The sequence below is a fragment of the Carcharhinus amblyrhynchos genome, unplaced genomic scaffold, assembly GCF_965287045.1.
Source record: "Carcharhinus amblyrhynchos unplaced genomic scaffold, sCarAmb.v2.hapA scaffold_43, whole genome shotgun sequence".
Lineage (NCBI taxonomy): Eukaryota > Metazoa > Chordata > Chondrichthyes > Carcharhiniformes > Carcharhinidae > Carcharhinus > Carcharhinus amblyrhynchos.
In genome coordinates, this window is record NW_027649784.1 from 333,323 (window position 1) to 356,592 (window position 23,270).

A 23,270-nucleotide genomic window follows, 5' to 3' on the forward strand; every position below is an offset into this window, starting at 1 on the left:
TGTATTTCAGGAATAAGTCTAAGCCGAAACTCCACATGGTACTGTTGAAGATACTGTTTTTCCATTGATGTCTGAAACCAAAGTCTTGCTTGCCCCCTCGGGTGGATGTATGGGACGCACATGGTGCTACTTAAGGAAAGGATCAGGGATGTCCTGAGGGCACTATTTATTGCAGGAACCATTACATCAGAACCGTTCATTCTGTCGCTGACAGTAAGCATGCAGCAGGCAGTAAAAAAAAAAGCAAATGGTTTATTGGCCTTTGTAGTGAGGGGATTTGAGTAGAGGAATTGGGATATTTTACTACAGTTGTATAGGGCACTGGTGAGGCCACAACTGTCGTGCTGGTTAGTTAAGTAACTAAAATGGGTTACACAGTGGTTAGCACTGCTGCCTCTCAGCGCCAGGGACCCAGGCTCGAATTGGGTCACTGTCTACGTGGAGTTTGCACGTTCTCCCACCATGTCTGCGTGGGTTTCCTCCCACAGTCCAAAGATGTGCGGGTTAGGTTGATTGGCCGTGCTAAAATTGCCCCTTAGTGTCCTGAGATGCATAGGTTCGAGGGATTATTGGGTAAAGGTACGTAGGGATATGGGGGTAGGGCCTGGGTGGGTGCAGACTCGATGGGCCGAATGGCCTCCTTCTGTACTGCAGGGTTTCTATGATTTCATACAAACTGAAACAGGAACTGCATTTTATGGATACAATGCAGGTAATATAGCAGTAACATGGACAGAGGATTAGTGATGGGTTAAAGCTTGGCCGGCTACCAGAAAAATAATTGAAAATCAGTATAATCTGACTGCATACTAACAAGAGCTAGATAATTAAAATGTAATTACTGCCAACTGGTTTGCATACTAACTCAGACATTGTGGTTTCCCCCGGGTGCTCCAGTTTACATAAGAACATAAGAAATAGGAGCAGGAGTAGGCCATCTAGCCCCTCGAGCCTGCCCCGCCATTCAGTAAGATCATGGCTGATCTTGTAGTGGTTCAGTTCCACTTAGCTGCCGGCTCCCCATAACCCTTAATTCCCTTATTGGTTCCTCCCACAGTCCAAAAGACGTGCTGGTTAGGGTGCATTGGCTGTGCTAAATTCTCCCTCAGTGTTACCTGAACAGGCGCTAGAGTGTGGCAACTCGGGGGTTTTCACAGTAACCTCATTGCAGTGTTAATATAAACCGACTTGTAACACTAATAAATAAACTTTAAACTAAAGCCCTCCCTCAGTGTTACCCGAACAGGCGCCATAGTGTGATGACAAGGGGATTTTCATAGTAACTTCATGGCAGTGTTGATATAAGCCGGCTTGTGACCCTAATAAATAAACTTTAAAATGATAGGTACACACCTTGTGCCTGCTGTTTCTTCTTTTTCTTTCTCAGTAACGACATGGGCTCCTTTTTGTTTTTCTTAGTTGAAAGGGCTGGCGGGAAAGAAGAACATAGAGCTGAGAAACATCGAGAACAGAGTCAGGAAAAGACTTCACGGAATCCCACACTGCAGAAGAGGCCCTTCAGCCCATCGAGCCCGCACCGACGCATGGCACATTCATCACTTGGCCTACAGCCCTGAATGTTGTGACGTGCAACAGTTGCTGCCTGTCCACTCTGTCCTTGCCCAGTATAATCTTGAACACCTCGATCAGGTCGCCCCTTCTCTGCTCCAGAGAAAACAACCCAAGCCTACCCAACCTCTCTCCATAACTTACATGTCCCATCCCAGGCAGCATCCTGGTGAATCGCCTCAGCACCCCACACAGCGCGTTCAAACCCTTCCTATAATGCGGCGATCAGAACTGCACACCGTACTCCAGCTGCACCCTACAGATTGATAGCATGGTTACAGGACGGGAGTAGGCTTTTCTGCCCATCGGACCTGTGCTTGGTCTCTGCAGCGGTGATTCAGCTGGCCCTGTTCCCCCTGCCTTTCTCCAGTTGCCCCGCAGGTTATATAGTTCTGGTCACCCTATTATAGAAAGTATATTATTAAACTACAAAGAGTGCACACAAGATTTACTAGGATGCTACCGAGACTTAATGGTTTGAGTTATAAGAAGAGGCTGGATAGACCGGGACTTCTTTCCCCCCGAACGCAGAAGGCTGAGGGGTGACCTTATAGAGTTCTATAAAATAGCGATCTAAAATAGATCAGCTAGATTGTCAACATCTTTTCCCAAAGGTATTGGAGTTTAAAAGGCATAGGTTTAAGGTGAAAGGGGAGATACAGAAGAGTGTCCAGAGGGGCAATTTTTTTTTTCCACAGAGGGTGGCGAATGTCTGCAATGAGCTGCCAGAGGCAGTAGTAGGAGCAGGTACAATTTTATCCTAAGACTATGACCTCTTATTCTACAATGTTCCACCAGCAGAATCATCCGCTCCCGTCTACTCTATCCACACCTTTTAGCATCTTGATATCCCCTCGTTCTTCAAATTCATAGAATCCCTACAGTGCAGAAGGACCACTCGGCCCACCAAATCTGCACCAACCACAAACCCACCCAGACTCTATCCCAATAACCCCATGCATTTACCCTATCTAGTCCCTCTGACACTAAGGAGCAACTTATCACGGCCAATCCACCTAACCTGTTCATTTTCAGGCTGTGGGAGGAAACCAGAGCACCTGGAGGAAATCCACGCAGACATGGGGAGAACATGCAAACTCCACAGAGACAGTGACCCAAGCTGGGAATTGAACTCAGGTCCTTGGCGCTGTGAGGCAGCAGTGCTAACCGCTGTGCCACCGCCCTTCCAGAGTATAGGCCCTAAACTGTTCAATCTCTCTTCATATGACAAACGCCTCATCTCTGGAAACAATCTAGCGAACATAGATTGTGCTGGTAGGATTCAGGCTAGTACGTCCGGGGTGCGTGGGGATCCTTGATTATGCCGGCTGTTTTTCCCAAGGCAGCGGGAAGTGTAGACAGAGTCAATGGATGGGAGGCTGGTTTGCGTGATGGTTTGGGCTACATTCACAACCCTTTGCAGTATCTTGCAGCCTTGGTCAGAGCAGGTGTCATATCAATTGTGATACATCAAGGAAGGCTAGACATCAAGGGTTTGAAATCTGGGGAGAGGCAGCAATTCAAAATGTCCAAAGTGCCTTGGGGTGGTAGAATTTTTGTTTTGCTGGTGGGAATTAATGGAATTAATCGTGGGAATTAATGGAATTTGTCTGTATAGCGCACAAGAAACAATACTTTTCACTGTATCCCAATACATGTGACAATAATAAATCAAATCAAATGGTAGCGATGGGGCTGGACAGCAGGCCAGGTTTGTGGGCTGAATGGACTCGCCGGGCTTCCCCTTTGCGTGATGGGACTGGGCTACGTTCACGACCCTTAGTAGTGTCTTGCGGGCTTGGTCAGAGGAGGAGCCATACCAAGCTGTGATACACCTGGAGAGGATGCTTTCCGTGGTAAAAAGAGCCTCGTGAATCAGAGACAGGGAAGTTAGCCATTGAGCCCCCGTCTACAGGGGGCCCAGAACAACAGGAGCAGCGGCTCACATAACTCTGCCCACCAAATTCCGACACGCGCCTGTCAACTCCAGCATCGCACTGTGAACCTCTCACACACTGTCCTGACAGATTCCTAACGCAGCTATCTCTCTCCCTCTTCTCCTCGCTGCCGCCCACCCTCCCCCCCTCCCCGCCCACTCCCCCGGACCAGAATGTACAGAATTCAGGCACCAGGGAGGCTCTCAACTTACCTGCCAGTGGTCTGCGTAAGCGCAGGGCACGACCCAGTAACTGCTGCCCGTTGTACTTCAGCGCTTTGTTGACATCCTTCCGGGAGAGGAAGGTTACGTAGCCACGCTTTCTGGTGTGGAGAAGAGCGAAAAGAAACAGAATTTAAGGTAGTACATGTGGAGTGTGCACACCCCCCCCCCCCACCTCACCATGTCTGCGTGGGTTTCCTCTGGGGGCTCCAGTTTCCTCCCACTGTCTGAAAGACGTGCTGGTTAGGGTGCACTAGACATGGTAAATTGTCCCTTAGTGTCTAAAAATGTGCAGGTTAGGTGTATTGGCCATGCTAAATTGCCCCCTAGTGGTGACACAGTGGTTAGCACTGCTACCTCACACTTCCAGGGACCTGGGTTCAATTCCCAGCTTGGGTCACTGTCTGTGCAGAGTCTGCATGTTCTCCCCGCAGTGTCTGGGTGAGTTTCCTCCGGGTGCTCCTGTTTCCTCCCACAGTCCAAAACGTGCTGGTTAAGGCGCATTGGCCGTGCTAAATGCTCCCTCAGCGTTACCCAAACAGGCGCTGGAGTGTGACGACTACTTGGGACAAATAAACAAAGTCTAAACTGGCAGCACAGTGGTTAGCACTGCTGCTTCACAGCTCCAGGAACCCGGGTTCGATTCCCTGCTTGGGTCACTGTCTGTGTGAAGTTTGCACATTCTCCCCGTGTCTGCGTGGGTTTCCTCCGGGTGCTCCGGTTTCCTCCCACAGTCCAAAGATGTGTAGGTTAGGTTAATTGGCCATGCTAAATTACCCCTTAGTGTCCTGGGTTGTGTAGGTTAAAGGGATTAGTTGGTAATATATGGGGGTAGGGCCTGGGTGGAATTGTGGCCGGTGCAGACTCGTTGGGCCGAATGGCCTGTTTCTGCATTGTAGGGTTTCTATGATTTCTATGTGCAGGTGATGGGGATTGGCCATGCTAAATTGCCCCTTAGTGTCAGGGGGACTAGCTAGGGTAAATGGGTCTGGGTGGAATTGTGGTGGGTGCAGGTTTGATGGGCTCAATGGCCTCTTTCCGCACCGCAGGGATTCTATAATTCTAAAACACTGTTGGATTGTCATTAAAAGTCAAATAACCAACGAGAAAGCTGCGACACTCGGGGTACTAATAAGTACAGGGAATAAAGAAACATATGCAAGCGGAAGCAGACACACGAGGGAGTAGACATTATCTGAATGACAGTCACGGACGTGGTCGTACCTGGATTTCTTCATCCTGATGGAAGTGACCAACAGCCTTCTCACCATAAAGAAGCTGATGATAGCAATTTGCAGCTCTGCAAAATCCCTCTCAGTATCCAGGTTACTCACAACCAGGTGATACGCTGTTTGGGGAGGTAACAGGTTAAAGAGAAGAACGTCAGTTGACACATTGGCACAAGCCCGAGGAGACCCTTTTCTGCTCACACCGCAACTTGTACCGGTTGCTACCGCATCCCCGATCCTAACCGCTCCCTCACTGTAGGTCACAGAATCCCTACAGTGCACAAGGCCGTTCAGCCCATCAGGTCTGCACCGACTCTCCGACTGAGCATCTTACCCAGACCCTCCCCTGCCCTATCCCCGTACTCCATGCATTTACTCTGCTAATCTCCCTAATTTACATATTTTTAGACACTGGCAATTTTGCATGGCCAATCCACATAACCTGCACAATTTTGGACACTAAGGGATAATTTAGCACGGCCAATCCACCTAACCTGCACACCTTTGGACACTAAGGGGCAAATTAGCATGGCCAATCTGCCTAACCTGCACATTTTTGCAGTGGGGGAGGAAGCCAGAGCTCCTGGACGAAACCCACACAGACACAGGGAGAACGTGCAGACTCCACACAAACATAGCGCTGAGATGGGAATTGAACCTGGGTGTCTGGCGCTGTGCGGCAGCAGTGCTAACCCACCCACCGTGCCACCCTCCTGCTATCAGTTACTTGGGTTCTACTCTCTGGAATTCCCCTGGAAACCTTTCTGCCACACTACCCTCCTTTTATAAAGCTCCTAAAAATGCACTTCTTTGGCTCAGGGTCTGACCACTGGACCCAATGTTTCCTCAGGCTGAAGCGCCACATTTTGTTCCATCGTGTGAAATGCGGCGAAACAGGTTCGAGTTCCAAGTGTTGGGGGAGCGCGAGGGAAATTGAGAGCAGACTGACTCTTCCTTGGAGTCCCCTTCCACTGAACGCCAATGCTATCTTTAGGAAACTAAATAATCCAACACACAGGGCCAGGAGTTTTATTATTTATTCGTGGGACATGGGCATCGTTGCTAGAGGACAGTCGAGAGTCAACTGCATTACTGCGGGGTTGAATCTATATGGAGGCCAGACTAGGTCAGGATGGCAGATTTCCTTCCCTAAAAAGATATTAGTGAACCAGATGGGTTTTTCCAACAATCGACAATGGTTTTATGGACTTAATTCCAGATTTAAAAAAGTTGAGTTCAAATTCCACCATCTGCCATGGCAGGATTCGAACCCAGATCCCAGGGTATTGGTTGAGTTTGCGGATTAATATTCTAGCCTTCACCTAGTGGCATTACCATTTACATACAAGGCACAAGTCAGGAGTGTGATGGAATATACTCTCCATTTGCCTGGATGGGTGCAGCTCCAACAACACAAGAAGCTCGACACCATCCAGGACAAAGATGCACTGCAGCAATTCACCAAAGATCCTTAGGCAATGTCTTCCAAACCAACGACCACTTCCGTTGAAAAAGACAAGGAGCAGCAGATATCCGGAAGCACCACTACCTGCAAGTTACCACTCACTGTCCTCAACTTGGAAACATTTCGGCCGTTTCTTCGCAGTCGCTGGATCAACATCCTGGAATTCCCTCCCTGAGGGTATTGTGGGTCAACCCACAGCGTGTGGACTGCAGCGATTCAAGGAGGCAGCCCACCACCACCTTCTCAAGGGGCAACCAGGGATGGTTGCCGATGACGGCCATGTCCCACGAATGCGGCACGGTGGCACAGTGGTCAGCACGGCTGCCTCTCAACGCCAGGGACCTGGGTTCGATTCCCGGCTTGGGTGACTGTCTGTGTGGGGCTTGCACATTCTCCCCGCGTCTGCGTGGGTTTCCTCCAGGTGCTCTGGTTTCCTCCCACAGTCCGAAAGGTGTGCGGGTTAGGTGGATTAGCTGTGCTAAGTTGATCCTTAGCGTCAGGAGGGTTAGCAGGGTATATACGTGGGGCTAGGGCTTTCAGAGGAACGGAATTCCTAGGGAGACTGGCTAATTGCTCCTAATTTCCCTCGCACTCCCCCAATACATACAACTTAAATCTCTTCCCCTGCACTTCAAAATCTGACACTTCAGTCTTGATGAGATGTCAGGACCAACGATCAGATGATGCGAGTTTTTTTTTGTATGAGCTTTTTAAAGGAAATTAAGGCAGGTAGGTTTCGGGAGGGAATAGGGCCTGGGTGGGATTGTGGTCACTGCAGACTTGATGGGCTGAATGGCCTCCTTCCACACTAAAGGGGTTCCACGAACAAGTAACAAAAAAAAAACAGCTGAAGAAAATGGAAACACACAAATGGAAAATCAGCCACCCACCCCACACGTGGACCTACTTCGGAGTAGCTTCTCAAAGACCCCAACAGCTGCTTGATTACCTGGCTTGGATGTTTTCTCGCGTTCCTTCATATTCTGTTTCCCCACTTTCTGCTTCCCCACTTTCAGCTTCGGTTTCATCGCACTCTCTTCAGCCTGGTCATCGCCCCCTCCAACTTCCTCATCAGCTTCATGCGTCGCGGTCTTGAAACCGAGGCAGGCAGAGTGGGGAAAAGAAAAAGTCATTTTGAGAATTCATCAATCCACCAAAAAAAATAAGGAAAGGTTTGATAAATGTTATTGGCGTGCAAGGTTGTCCACAGAGTGTGATGGGGACAAAGGGCAAAGATTAGCCGTGTGGAAGAGGGAGTAGGTGAAGAATCCCTGCAGTGCAGGAGGCCATTCGGCCCATGCACCGACCACAATCCCACCCAGGCCCTATCCCTAAAACCCCACGTGTTTACCCTTGACACTAAAGGGGCAATTTAACATGGCCAATCCCCCCTAATGTGCGCACATGTGGACTGTGGGAGCACCCAAAGGAAACCCATGCAAATATGGGGGTGAGGGGGGCACATACAGTGACCCAAGCCAGGAATTGAACTCACAACGCTGGTGCTGTAAAGCAGCACTGCTAACCACTGTGTTGCCCCAAGGAGGGGCAGAGTGGATTTGAGAGATGGGGCAAGGCCATTGGGAGGGGAGGGGACTGGGAGGCAGAGACAGAAGGGAGAAGGAAGGAATTAAAAAAAAAGAGCAAGAAAGGATTTTGGTTACCAATACCAAGGAATGAACGTTTCACATCAGAACAGAAGGGTGGCACAGTGGTTAGCACTGCTGCCTCATAGCGCCAGGAACCCAGGTTCAATTCCCAGCTTGGGTCACCGTCCATGTAGAGTCTGTGTGTTCTCCTCATGGAGAACACTCTATGGTATCTTCCTACCCATACTACACTCTGTAGGTTAGATGGATTGGCCATACTAAATTGCACCTTCGTGTCCAAAGATGTGCAGGTTAGGTGGATTGGCCATGCTAAATAGGCACTTAATGTTGGGGGGACTAGTTAGGGTAAATGTACGGGGATACAGTGATAGGGCCTGGGTGGGATTGTTGTCAGTGTAAGCTCAATGGACCAAGTGGCCCCCGTCTGCACTGTAGGGCTTCTATGATTCTATTATCAGTGAAAATACAGTCGCGAACCAAAACACGCTTTAGGCCCTTTACCTTGTCCATTTCCTGCTTTCCCATCACTTCACAGGTCTCCTCGTCCACTGCATCCATGTTTTCTTCCACGTCCTCCTCTGACTGCACAGCTTCTAGACACAGATAGAAAAATGAAAGTAATTCACTGAAGTAATTCTAATTGCAACGCTTGAGCAGCGCACTGTCCTGACCACCACGGGACCCCCACTACACAGCACACTGACAATAAACGGCGGGGATTTGATTGTATGCAGATGTTAACCTGGAAATATTCTACGCTCGCTGAAGATTTTAATGGCAGCGTTTTCACCCACTGGATTGCATTATATGGAAGGGCCATCAGAGATCAGGATTGGCCATGCTAAATTGCCCCTTAGTGTCTAAAGATGTGCAGGTTAGGTGGATTGGCCATGCTAACTTGATGTTTAGTGCCCAAAGGTCTGCAGGTTGGGTGGATTGGCCATGTTAAATTGCCCCTGTTAAATCAGGGGATTAGAGGACAAATACACAGGGACAGGGCTTGGGTGGGGTTGTTGTTTGGAAAGGTTGAGAGACTTGAGGCTGTTTTCATTCGAGAGAAGGTGACTTAGTAGAGGCATACAAGATGATCAGAGGATTAGACAGGATGGACAGTGTGAACCTTTTTTCCTTGGACGGAGATGGCTAGCACAAGAAGGGTGATAGATATAGGACAGATGTCAGAGATAGGTTCTTTACTCAGAGTAGTAAGGGTGTGGAATACCCTGTCTGCTACAGTAGTGGACTCACCAACATGAAGGGCATTTAAATGGTCATTGGATAAACATATGGATGATATTGGAATAGTGCAGGTTAGATGGGCTTTAGATTGATTTCACAGGTCAGCACAACATCGAGGGCCGAAGGACCTGTATTGCGCTCTAGGTGTTACGTTCTAGGTGTTACAGGCCGAATGGTCTCCATCTGCAAAGTAGGGATTCTTTGATTCTGAGTAGGAAGGAAAATAGTTTGTAAACCTCAGTTGCGTGGGGTGGGTTGGACAAGAATCAGAAGCAAGTCTTAGACCGGGTATGGCGAGGCCACGACTCGAGTGGCGTGTGCAGCTCTGGTCAGCTTCAAGTGGGATATACTTGATTTTAGAGGGAGCATGATCTGGGCTGATTGGATTAGTTTCTGGGATGACAGGACCGTCCTATGAGGAGAGATCAAGTTTGAAGTCTCTGGAGTTCAGAAGAGATGCAATCTCATTGAAACTCCAATCAAGAAAAAAAACCTGAGGAGGCTTGGCTGAGGAGATGCGGGGAAGACGCACTCCCCGCAGCTGGAGAGCCTAGAAACAGGCCGCAGGTTTAAAAAAGGTTGGTCATTTAGGCCTGAGATAAGGAGATTCCTCCTCCCCCCACCTCCCCTCCACTCAAAGGATTGTGAAGCTTTGGCATCCGCTATCCCAACAAGTTGTACACGATCAGTCATTGTATACGCACAAGACAAAGGGTCAATTAGATTTTTGGATGCTAAGGAAATAAAGCAAGAATGATTACAACAATGGCTTAACAATAACGGCAGCTTTCAAAGGGCTATTCTGGCTGAGAGTTAAGCATGCTGGGATTTTTGGTCTACTCATAGTTACAACCAGATGTAGGCAAAGTTACTCCGAGTCAGGGACCTGGCCTGCAAACCACGGCCTGAAGTTTCCTGTGTTGACCAAATAAGGGAAGCTGTTTACTTTCGAGCAGACAGGATGGCATCCAATTTTATTCCCGTTATGTGACGGACATGCAATCAAAGTTAAGCACAATGGCGCCGCGCACGAGTAATTTCATTTGGGTTTCTGAGCCATGTGATCAGTTTCTGGCTGCACGATTGGCCGGATGGCAGAGAATCTTCTGGAAGCATCTAAAAGACACGTGCAGTCCTTTGTTTGCCAACGACAACGCTACAGCGATTAACCATTGTCAGGTGTGTGCCCTGAAGAAATCTTCAGAGAGAGAGAAGATAGATCTGGAATATTTCTTGGTCAAGGTTTTCTTAAACCTGGTGATATCTATTTTCAGTTAGATAATTAAAGTCAATGTTGAGTTGAGAGTTAAAGTTCAGTAAATGATGTTCAGTAAAGTTGAAGCTTAGTAAAGAGTTTAAGTTCAGTAAAGTTGTTGTAGGCAGTTTGGTAGCACAGTGGTTAGCAACGCTGCCTCACAGTCCTAGGATCTGGGTTCGATTCCTGGCTTGGGTCACTATCTGTGTGGAGTCTGCACGTTCTTCCCATGTCTGTGTGGGCTTCCTCCGGGTGTTCCGGTTTCTTCCCACAATCCAAAAGTGTGCTGATTAGGGTGCATTGACCCAAACAGGTACCAGAGTGTGGTGACCAGGGGATTTTCACAATAATTGCATTACAGTGTGAATAAACGCCAACTTGCGACACTAATAAATGAATAAACTTTAAACTGGAAGCTTGAAAAGTGTTTAGATTAATAGCGGAACAATAAGGGATATAGGAGGGACAAAACGGTAGCACAGTGGGTTAGCACTGCTGCCTCACAGCACCAGAGACCCAGGTCCAATTCCTGGCTCGGGTCACAGTCTGTGTGGAGTCTGCACGGGTTCCCTCCAGATTCCTCCCACAGTCTGAAAGACGTGCTGGTTAGGGTGAATTGCCCGTGCTAAATTCTCCCTCGGTGTTACCCAAACAGGCGCCGGAGTGACAACAGAGGATTTTCACAAGCCTTACTTGTAACTAATTAATAAATAAACTTTAAACTGGAATGCTTGGGAGATATTTAGATTAACAAGGGATACAGTGATCAGATAGGAAAGGACAGTTGAGGTGAAGGATCAGCTATGGTCTGACTGAACGGTGGGGCAAGCTTGAGGGGCTGAATGGCTGACTTCCTCTTCTATTGGTGTGTGTGTTAAAATCTAAATTTTCAAAGTTGAATAAACATTTCTGGGTGACTGGGTGTGTTAAAATATCCTTACTTTCAGTGTGATTACAGTCCACTATCATCTTCTCACTCTCCGGGTAGCTGTCATCTGTTTTAACATCACTCCACAGTTCCTTCACTTCATTATGAGAGGTCTGTACCACACCAACAGGGGACGCTGGAATCATCATCTCCGTGGCCTGGAGGCCCTGATCGGACAACAGAACATCAGCGCTCCTCGATTCATAGTCTGCCTCAACACTGGAGGAGGATTTCCTCCCTTTCCTCTTCCTCCGCCTCGATCGCCTGTGGGTTTCCGAGTTCCTGGGCCCCTCTTGGCCTACCGAGGGAGTGACAGACCCGTCGCCCATCCCGGCTGGGGTTGCCCGCTCTCCCGTCAGGGCACCCTCCGACTCCGACGCGGCATTCCCGTCCCGCTTCCCTGCTTGAGGAGGATCCCCCGCAGAGATGTCCGGCTTGCCACCGGGCGGCGAGGCAGGATCTCCGATCGTCAAGCCGGAGTCTCCCTCTGCTTCGAGACTGGCATCCCAGAGCTCACTGGCCGGGGTGCCTGTCTGCTCTTCCGCGTGTTCTGCTGGTGGAAGGGACACAGAGTCCGCCTGGGTATTTAAACCTTCCGTCGCTCCCGTACCGATGGGAATCCCTGGAGAGATCCGATCAGTTCCTACCACCTCCAATTTGTGAACAGCGCACTCGACTGGAGTTAGAGACAGCGAAGCCCCCCCATTTTCTAAACCGTGAGAGACTGATGTTGCTACATTCCCAGGCTCAGATTCTTGCAGGGATGTGCACGGATCTTCCGAATTTGCCACTTTCCGGCCTTGTTTTAAGTTCAAAGATGGAGGGCACTCACTTTCCAAGACGGCCGGCTTCAGACCATTTGCCTCTCCGGATTCTGGCTTGGAAACGAGACGGGTCGCCCTTCCGCCAGTCTCGGAGGCGGTCAACCCCGGAAGGTCTGCCCCTTTGCTGACGGCCTCCGAGATGAAGGATCCAGGAAAGCCCGTCCCTCCAGGTTCCGGCACGGCTGACTGGGGAAGATCTGTCCCAGTAGCTCCCGTCTCCAAGACGTCCGACTCAGGAAGATCGGGTTCAAGCTCCGAGGTGGGTGATGTGGGTGGGCCGGTTGCTCCAGAATCGGGGTCAGGAATGGGCCAGGCGGGAGGGTTGGTCGCCACGGCTTCTACCTCCCAGGCGGGCGGTCCAGGAAGGTCTGTCTTCCCAGCTTGGATCTCGGAGGCTGGCGACGCCTGCCCAGTCAGCCCGTTTTCATTTACCCGTTTAGTGGGCCAGGCATTTTCATGCTGCCTCCTGTCTGCCGTGGGTCTGGCATTGTCTGGGCTGGCTCCAGTCGCCACGTCAGTCAGGGCTGTTCCAGTTCCCCCAGGGCACTGCACGCATTCCACCAGGCACTCTCCATTTCCTCCTGCTTCACCGAGCGAGCTGGAGATTTCCCCTCGGCCGGCAGCATCACCGGCACGCAGAGCCGGCCGCCCCTCTCCGTTCGCCAGCTTCTTTGCCAGGCCGCGGTGGGCCCCGCCACGTTCAGATCCCGAGGGCGGGCTCCCGGGACACGAGGCGCCCTCGTGGCTGCCAACCCCACGAGGTGCTTCCTCCTGGGGGCGTCGAGCAGCGTCCAGCCCCTCCGCCTCCTGCCTCGCTGACATCGCTTCGCAGGCGAGGCTGCGCTCGCCGCACGCAATCCCAACTGGTATCTCACTCACTGCAATCATCAAAAGAACAGCCTCCTGTCAGCGTACGGAATCCCGATTCTCATTCCACTCACAGCAAACAGCAGGAAGAGGAGTGGTTTCCAACAGTCAGCATCCCTCTTCAGCCTTCACTCAGAGAAACCTGATTTCACAACAGGTTTGACACTGGAAGCTCGATCCTCCACGGAGAAAAGTGCCTTGCCCGACCAGCACGCGTTCTCATCACATTCCATCGGATCTGAAATGCGGTCGCACTGCCCCTCGGGGCTCAGCGGCCGATTACACGCCCCAACGACCCAGCCGCGCCCAGTTCCTGAGCCAATCGGCGACGCAGAAAACCTGGCCACACTAAGGCTCAGTTGATCCCACGTTACACGCAACACCGACGCCTGTCACTTCTCATCAAGCCTCTGAGACTAACAATTTACCCAAACAAAGAGAACTTTTAAAAAAAAATAAGCACAAGTTCAAGCTCGCTTGTTACAGACAAACTTTTTGCTTCCAATTTCTCTAGGCCCAGCGTACGGCAATCAGCACTCCGATGATTTTCCCCACCGCCCCCCCGTCTAAAAATTTGACGACAGATGTTATTTTCTCCGCTTTGCTCCCTGATTTCCCTCCATTAGAAGGTGCAGACCGGCAGAGGGTCACACCCTCCCTGCCAGGGCATCGAGAAGTATTTCAATCTCCTCACAGCCTCACTCAAATCCACAGGATTCCCTACAGTGCAGAAGGTAGCCATTTGGCCCATCAAGTTGGCCTCGGCCCACATCCTTGCCCAATTCCCACAGCAGCACATTGATCACGGTCAACACACCTAACCTGCACATCTTTGGACACCAAGGGGGCAACACAGCATGACCAATCAACACAACCTGCACATCTTTGGACACTAAGGGGCAATTTAGCATGGCCAATCCACCTAACCTGCACATCGTTAGACACTAAGGGGGCATCTTTGGACTGTGCGAAGAAACCATGCTAAGTTGCCCCCTTGTTTCAGGGAGATTAGCGGGTTAATACGTGGGGTTACAGGGATAGGGCTGGTATTGTGGTCAGTGAAAACTCGATGGGCTGAATGGATTCTGGAAGGGGGGGGGGGGGGGGGGGGGGGGGGCCTGCGCTAGGATATACTTTGCACTCAGGTCTGTGTAGCCCGAGCTCTTTAGATTCAGAAACGAGTACGTTAGCACTGGCTGCCGGCTGGCTCAAATGGCAGCCATTTTAAAAAAAGGTCGAGAAAACCTTTCCACCAATGGGGACATTCGAAACCACGGGGGTCACGAATACTGGACTACAATTAATGGAGAAAATAGAAACAGGAAAAGGCCATTCGGCTGTCGATTTTCAAAATCCTGATCCCGTCTCCCCCACATCATGAGCCCAAAATGATTTCTGAAGTGACTTCTTTACCCAGAGAGAACATAAGGAGCGGTCGAGATAAATAGCATTGAAGGGAAAGCGGGAACAGGGGACGAGAAATAGCAGGAGGGGCCACGATGTTGAAATATGACTGGAGGTGGAGGAAATGCAGCATAGTGTAAATTATTCACTCGCTTTGGGAACAAGTACCAGTTGTATAAGTTTCTATAACAGGAGGTAACTTTGGTCCTGTTTGCAAAGTTCTGACGTGAAACATCACAGCTTCCTTTACCCAATTCTGTTCTGTCTCCGAGAGATCCATTGGCTTGTTTGTACGGAGGGCTTCCTCCAAAAGCACTTTCCTGAGATTTCTTTGGGGAGAGGTCTTCCACAACCTGAAGAGGAACACAGTTGTTGGAGTGAAATCAAAGTTAAAAGGTCACAAAATGGTTACCTGGCACACAAAATGGACTCTGGGAAGGAACATTGAAAGGCACTGACTTTGGGCACAGACATCACACAAAGAGTTAAAACCTGTAGTGTTTGAATTACTGCAGGAAACAGGTCAGGTACCTTAAACTTGAGATAAAAGCAGACAGAGAACAATGAGTTCGATAACGAGATCAGCCACTGATGGGGGACATAACTGCATAAATGTATCTACTCTACGTACAGCAATGAGCTGTCAATGTCGGAACTTGTCTGTGTACAAAGATGTGTTTATTAACTGTCGATGACAGTACTTGTCTACTCAACTTGTAACGATGTGCTAATGTCCACACTGCCCATTATCTAAAAATTATGAAAGATGCTCAACTACCATTGTGGTAGTCGAGAAGGTGGCTGCCTGGACTGCAGAGTGCCAGCACTTCTCCCAAAGCTTTGTCCGAATAAAACCGCCTGTTGAACATCCAAGTCTGACTCCGAAGCGGTGAATTTCCCACAACACTAACACCACAACTTCATTCAGAAACTATTTTGAACTGCAGCACTGGCCCAGGTGCGATCCCCAGGTGACTGATCTTAATGATGGCGAAGGGAGCCAATGGATTGCCCCCGATCTTGTGAATCCCCACAGCACAGAAGGCAGCCAATCGGGTCTGTACCGACTTTTCAACCGAGCATCTTGCCCAGGCCCTACCCCCATAAACCCATGTAATTGCCCGGCTAATCTTCTTAACCTACACATCTTGGGACACTAGGAGTCAACTTAGCATGGCTAATCCACCTAATGCACACACCTTTGAGCACTAAGGGTTAGGTTTATTGACCGTGATAAAATTGCCCCTTTGTGTCGTAAGATGCTTAGGTTAGAGGGATTAGCGGGTAAAATATGTCAGGATATGGGGGTAGGGCCTGGGTGGGATTGTGATCGGTACAGACTCGATGGGCCTCGTTCTGCACTGTAAGGTTCTGATCCTATGAATTTAGCATGGCCAATCCAGCTAACCCGTACATCTTTGTACACGAAGGGGCAATTTAGCACGGCCAATCCACCTAACTTGCACATCTTTGAGGAAACCGGGGCACCCAGAGGAAACCCAAGTGGACATGGAGGGAAAGTGCAAATTCTACACAGGCAGTGACCCGAGGCTGGAATCGAACCCAGATCCGTGGTGCTGCGAGGCAGCAGTGCCTGCCACAGCACCAGTCTTGATCACCCCCCGGACTGCAATGTAGCATTTTGCTTGGTCCCCACTCACTGCCCTTTGCTGTAGAGATCAGGTAATGATCTTCTTCCATCAAGGTTAACATTACCAATTGGTCTTCCCCTTCTGGCTCTTCACTCTTTGAATCTTCTGCATCCGATGCCACGATTGTGCAAACCGCCTTCTGCTCTTGCTTATCCGCAACGTTGGCTTGAGGGCTGACCTCTGTGTCCAAAGCATCCTCTGTTTGTGCTACAGAAAGGGAGGGAAATATCTACGTAAGAACCCTTCCTCTAGGCAGGAACGCTGCCCCGGTTGTACCCACAGACAAATTGTCGTACTGATCTTTCTAACACCAGGAAGGGATCAGATATGGTGGACGTAAGGAAGGCGTCTCTCCTTCTGGGCCCAGAGAATTCTTACCCGAGTCACTGCCGCTGTGTGTCGAATTTTGATCCGCATCCTCTCCTGACAAAGACTTGCGCTCGAGCTTACTGCTGGCGGAAATGTCGCAAAGCGACTGCTCCTCTTTATCCTGAAGGATAAATAAAGTACCAACTCAGATAAATCCACAGCAATTAGCAATGCTGCCTGACAGTGCCAGGGACCTGGGTTCCATTTCAGCCTCGGGTCACTGACGTGTGGAGTCTGCACGTTCTCCCCCGTCTGCGGGTTTCCTCCGGGTGCTCTGGTTTCCTCCCAAAGTCTGAAGGTGCACAGGTTAAGAAGACTGGCCATATTAAATTGCCCCTTAGAGTCCAAAGATGTGCAGGTTAGGTGGATTGGCCATGTTAAATTGCCTCTTAGATGCCCCAAAGATGTGCAGATCAGGGGAATTAGCGGGATAAATGCATGGAGTTATGGGGATAGGATAGGGGGTGTGCCCGAGGGAAGATGCTCTGTTGGTGAATCAGTGCAAACTCGATGGACCGAATGGCCTCCTTCTGCACTGTGGGGATTCTAAAATGCCCAGTACTTACCTCGAAATAAATCACTTCTTAAAAAAAAAAATTGTTTGCGTTATGTGGGGGTCGCCAGCAAGGTCAAAAGTGGTTGCATGTCCCCAATTGGCCCTGAACCAAGGGGCTTACTGAGCCATTACAGACATGGGACAGACAGGGCAAGGATGGCTGGTTTGCATCCAAGAAGTCCGGAGCAGTCACCCACTCTGTTGTCCCTAGATGAAGGCACACAAGTGATAAATTTAAACAAAAAAAAAGATGAGGGGTTACTCATCTTCAGAGCAAATAGCCGCAGACAATTACCTCTTCCTTTTCCATTTCCACATCATCTTGATCCAACTTTCCGACTTCAAGCTCCTCTCCAACTGTCGTGTCGAGGTCTGGCGTCTGCGTTTCACTCTGCTCCGTTACATGCGGCCCACCATTTGTATCCACGCTCTCCTCTAAAACATAACACGAGGTCTCCGTCACAAAAATAAAATTATATCAGAACCAAAGGGTGCATTTGAACTCATCATGGAATCCCTACAGTGCAGAATAAAGGCCATTTGACCCATTGAGCTTGTACTGACAACAATCCCACCCAGCCCTCTCCCGATACACCCACACATTAACCCTACTAATGCCAGGGGTTAAAGGGACAATTTAGCACAGCCAATCCATCTAACCTGCACGGCAGCAGAGTAGGTAGCACTGTTGCCTCACAGTGCCAGGGACTTGGGTTCAGCTCCCAGTGTGCGTCACTGTCTGTGTGCAGTTTGCATGTTCTCCATGCCTTGTCTGCATGGATTTCTCCTGGTGCTCCAGTTTCCTCCCACAATCTAAAAGATGTGCCAGTTACGGTGCATTGACCTGAACAGGCGCCTGAGTGTGGGGGCTCGGGGAATTTCATTGTAATGTTAACGCAAGCCTTGCTCGTGACTAATAAATAAACTTTAAAAACTTGATCTTGGAGTGTGGCAGGGAACCCACGCAGACACAGGGAGAACGTGCAGACGCCACACAGATAGTGACCCGAGTCCAGGAATCGAACCTGGGTCCCTGGCGCTGTGAGGCAGCAGTGCTGACCACTGTGCCACCACAGAAGGAAGGCGTCAAGTCTGCACTGACTCTCTGACAGAGCTATGTCTTAATCCTTTTAGCCTGCATATTTATCCTGGCCAATCCCCCTAACCTGCACATCCTTGGACACTAAGGGGCAATTTAGCATGGCCAATCCACCCTAACCTACACATCTTTGGACACTAAGCGGTAATTTAGCAACTCTGGAGTGTGAGGGAAGCAGAAGCGCCCAGAGGAAACCCACACAGACTGAACTGAACCCGGGTCCTTGGCCAGTGAGGCAACAGAGCTAACCACTGTGCTACCGTGCAGATCCTTACGTGGTGAGCATTTATAAAACATCCCAGAAACTGTTGGGCTGTAATTAGCTTAGTAACCTGTCATGTCCAAACACTGCTTCAACCACTGGATATTCTGACTCCTGCTGTAGTTTCCCCATCTCGCACGATGTCCCGTTCATTCACCATGCAGTGTGCTTACTGCAGTGAGTCGCAGTCAAGCAACACCTCCCATAAGAAAAAACTCATCCCTTTGCTTCCCCCAAATGCCTGGCCGCTGCTATAACCACCTTCACAACCCTCAGGGATCTCAGCAGCCTATAACTCTGGCACATCTATGATGGCATGCCTTAAGGCATGGAATTTGCTGGCTAAACCTCCCTTTAACACACACCTTAAATGTACAGACTGAGAAAGAACGATTACAACAGTTAATAATGACAAAAAGTGGCTTTAAAATGGCTGTTCTGACTAACAGCTAAGCATGCCGGGAATTTTGGTCAACTTATGGACTAAAACCAGATGCATAAAGAGGGCCTGGTCTGGGAGCTGTGATCTGAAGCTTCCTGTGTTGGTTGGATCAGGGAAGTGATTTACAATAACTGAGACATTGTGGCTTCGATTTTATGGCTGCTGTGTTTGGGACACGTAAAAAGCACTAAGCATCATGGCTTGGTTCAAAAGTAGCTTCACTGGGTGTTCGAGCCCGTGCGATCGATTTCTGGCTACACAATTGGCTGGATGACAGAGAACCTTCCGGAAGCAAGTGGAGAACTGCGGATAAATGACATGCAAGGTTCACTGTTTGGCAGCGGTAACTCCCAAGAGAACAACCATCGCAACAGGACCTTGAACCCTGAAGGAGATTTCAGAGAGAAGGTGGTAAGATTCTACATCGAGGATATTTCTTGGCCAAGATGTTCCGAACTTGGTAGAATTTATTTTCAGTTAAGTAGTTAAAGTTGATGTTCAATTAGTTTTAAAGTGCGGTTGAAGAGTTAAAGTTCAGTCGGAGGTTGGTGTTCAGTCAGTGTTGAAATTCAGTAAAGAGTTAATGAGTTGCAACTGTTTTAAGTTTGAGTTGGTTGTAGCAGTGTTAAATGAAGGAATTGGTGAATTATTGTCCTTGTTTGTCACATTAGATCGGAATGCTTGGGAGATGTTTAAATTAAAGCTATATAACAAATATAACCTCAACCTCCTGCTCTCACTCACTCTCTTAAGAAGCTTTTTTAAAAGCTACCTCAATCTTCTCAGACACAAGACAAACAAACAGGGAAATCAACCATGGTTAAAAGGAGGAAGAAGTCAATTAAAGGCTATGTTACGCGAAAGAGAAAGTGGTTGATCTGGACGCCACCAAGACTGGTGAGCCCAGGCGATTAGGGGCAATCCAGCAAAGGAGGACCAAGAGACTGACGAAGAAAGAGAAGCGAGAAAATGAATGCCAACTCAGGAGGATTGTGAAAGTTTCTTTGGGTATGTGAAAAAGAATATAGTGAAGACAAATAGAATCACAGAATTCCTACAGCCCAGCCGGAGGCCATTCAGCCCATCCAGTATGCACCAACTCTCCGACAGAGCATCTTAGCCAGGCCGTATCCCAGTAATGCCACGCATTTACTCCACTATTTCCCCTACACTACATATGTTTGAACACTAAGGGGCAATTTACCATGGTCAATCCACCTAACCCACACATCTTTGGACACTAAGGGACAATTTAGCATGGCCAATCCATCTAACCTCCATATCTTTGAATACTAAGAGACAATTTAGAATGGCCAATCCACCTAACCTACACATCTTGGGACACTAAGGGACAATTTAGGATGGCCAAAACACCTAACCTACACATCTTTGGACACCAGTGGAAATTTGCAACGGCCAATCCACCTAACCTGCACATCTTTGGCATGTGGGAGGAAACCGGAGCACCTAGGACGAAACCCATGCAGACACAAGGAGAACATGCAGACTCTGCACAGACAGTGACCCGAGACCGGTATCAAACCTGGGCCCCCGGTGCTGAGAGGGGTTTTTACCTGGTTGACTGGCGTTGTGTTCAGGGCAAACATCCTTATTGCTGATTGGTGACCGTGGAGAATCTAGCTTCAATTGCTTGACAACACACATCGATTCCCTTGATGCAGACTTCAGGAGTTCCTGAGGAAGACAAATGAGTGGGTTCAATCAAGAGCAGAAATTTAGGAATCAAAAAGGGGGAGGGGGTTTGCTAAGGGTCGTTAGAGAGATGGGAAGATAGTCAAGTATGGACATTGGAAATGAAGACCCGACAGCTTCCCGCCTGGCAATGACAGAATGAGAAACTGAGAGTGAAAACAGAAGGAGGAAGAAGATCAGATGGGTGGGAAGAGGGGCTTGAAGAAAGCCAAGAAGCAAGATGATGCCAACAGCCCCAAGGCTATGGTGACAATGAGCGAAAGAAACATTAAATTAATATTGCTGAAAAAAGACACTGAAGCTTCTCACCTTGTACTCATCAAGATAGATTCACAAGAATATCAATTTCTACTGCATGAGGAGTGAGCAATTTGCCAATGGTCCCCCCAATACTGTCTACGGTATTAGTCAATATGTGTTGGGATTCCAACAGTTCCATGGGCTAGAAGGTTACTCTCATCAGCAAGCTGGTAAATAGAACCTCAGCCATTTGATCACAGTGCAAGCTTGATGCTAAAAATAGCGCATATCAGAGTTACCCTGCGGGACAGTGGCCACCCTGATCAGAGAGATCACTGCTCACTGTAAACCACACACGAACGAGCCTGACACTGTCACTTTCAGTCCTACCACTACATCACACGAATCAATAGAGGATTGGGAGCCAACTCCTGCAAAAGAATTGGATGAATACACGAGGGGGAATATTGTACAGAGCTAGGGAGAAAGAGCGGGCAGGGAATGGAATTAATCTACCAGCAGGCCAGTGGTGGAGGCCAAAAGGTGCACTGGGAATCTTACCCAGTTACTTCACTGCTCCCTCACCTTGTTAAGGACCTTTAAACCTGGCTGGCCCTTTACCTAAACAGGTTTACAGGAACTAACGTTGTGTGAAAGGGAGCGTAGCCTCTTTGCATTCTACAGAGCTGCACTTGACAGTAGGCCCAGTTCTCGCCCAGCCTGAATCCAAAGGCTTTCGAGGTATGAATGAAAATAGGGTTAAAAAAACTTCTATTTATGCTATCTATTTTTTCATTTATTAGTGTCATAAGTAGGCTTACATTAACACTACAATGAAGTTACAGTGAAAATCCCCCCAGTTGTCTGTTTGGATAACACTGAGGGAGAATTTAGCACAGCCCAATGCTCCCTAACCAGCACGTCTTTCGGACTGAGGGGAAACCGGAGCACCCAAAGGAAACCCACATAGACACAGGGGAGGGGGAACATGCAGACTCCACACAGACAGACATTCCCAAGTCGGGAATCGAACCGGGGTCCCTCGTGCCGTGCAGCTGCGGTGCTAACCACTGTGCCGCCCCTATGAGTGGAGAAGCAATGTAAAGATGTGTTAGGTGGATTGGCCATGCTAATTTGCCTCTTAGTGTCAGGGATGCTAGCTCGGGTAAATGCATAAGATTATGGGGATAGGGCCTAGGTGGGATTGTAGTCAGTGCAAACTCGATGGGCCGAACGGCCTCCTTCTGCACTGCAGGATTCTATGAATTCAACTCAAGTTTCCACTCAGAGGGAGTTCAGGCCCATCGCATCCATCCTTATTCTCCCACTCCAGTCACTGTGGCTTCCACTGCCCTTTCAGACAGGGCATTCCAGATTGTAACACCCTGCTTGTATATATTGTTCCATCAAATCTGTGTTCTCTGCTTATCAAACCATCCTCCACCAATAATGGTTGCATCATATTTAAATTTATTTATTCATTTATTAATGTCACAAGTCAGCTTACATTAACATGGCAATGAAGTCACTGTGAAAATTCCACTAGTTGCTACACTCTGGCGCCTGTCTGGGTAACACAGAGAATTTAGCACGGCCAACGCACCCTAACAGCACGTCTTCGGAGTGTGGGAGGAAACCGGAGCACCTGGAGGAAACTTATGCAGACACCGGGGGAGAACGTGCAGACTCCACACAGACAGTGGCCCAGGACTGGAATTGAACCTGCGTCCCTGGTGCTGTGTGGCGCTTCTCACAGCCATTTGTTATCTGCTGCATCCACAGCAAATTCTTTCTGTATACCAACAGTTCTCACTGCATGCACGCCTTTGAGGTCAAGAGACTGTCTGGCCCTGATGCACGTGTACGCAAGCGTACACACACGGACGCACGCACACCTTAAATATCAAAATATCAGCCAACATAAGGACAAAAGTGACTTCGGAAAATTTACCTCTGTGCTTTCCAATTCTGTATTTGGTGTTTTAGTTTGCTGCTCTGGTGAGTTTTCTACACTTGCGCTTTCTGCATTGTGGACAGACTTTCTCCTCAGCTTCCCTTCAAGAAACAGAAATAAGGTGAGCAAAGCAACACACCAGTTAAGCAATCGCCACTCAAGCATATCGAAGTATCAATAACTGTTGATCCAGAAGGAACACTTCCAGTGGAGACAGTAAAAATGTAGCAAAACTTATTCCAACTTATAAATCAAGGAAAACGTTTAATAAAAAAAAATCCTCATTACTCCAAACTTGAGGCCTCGCCTTGGGCCATTCCAAGTTCCCCATAATTTTCAACAGGTTCTTATTTACACTGAGTCAGCTGGTTGGTTGTGGTTCATTGGGCCAGCTGACTCTTACAGTTCTTTTTAACCACTGGTCACATTACAACA

At 48.9% G+C, this 23,270-nt stretch overlaps 1 protein-coding gene across 1 annotated transcript in view; it reads right to left on the reverse strand.

The window, feature by feature from the left end:
- Positions 1–23,270, reverse strand: part of LOC145337103 (uncharacterized) — a 70,319-nt gene that overhangs the window by 21,095 nt on the left and 25,954 nt on the right. The window contains exons 11-21 of the mRNA XM_080181858.1: positions 22,833–22,936; positions 20,503–20,623; positions 17,421–17,560; positions 16,579–16,690; positions 16,265–16,407; positions 14,799–14,901; positions 8,533–8,624; positions 7,371–7,512; positions 4,952–5,075; positions 3,719–3,828; positions 1,354–1,428 (exon numbers count right to left, since the gene is read on the reverse strand). Coding sequence (XP_080037984.1) covers positions 1,354–1,428; positions 3,719–3,828; positions 4,952–5,075; positions 7,371–7,512; positions 8,533–8,624; positions 14,799–14,901; positions 16,265–16,407; positions 16,579–16,690; positions 17,421–17,560; positions 20,503–20,623; positions 22,833–22,936 — 1,266 coding nt within the window. The remainder of the gene's footprint in view (positions 1–1,353; positions 1,429–3,718; positions 3,829–4,951; positions 5,076–7,370; positions 7,513–8,532; positions 8,625–14,798; positions 14,902–16,264; positions 16,408–16,578; positions 16,691–17,420; positions 17,561–20,502; positions 20,624–22,832; positions 22,937–23,270) is intronic.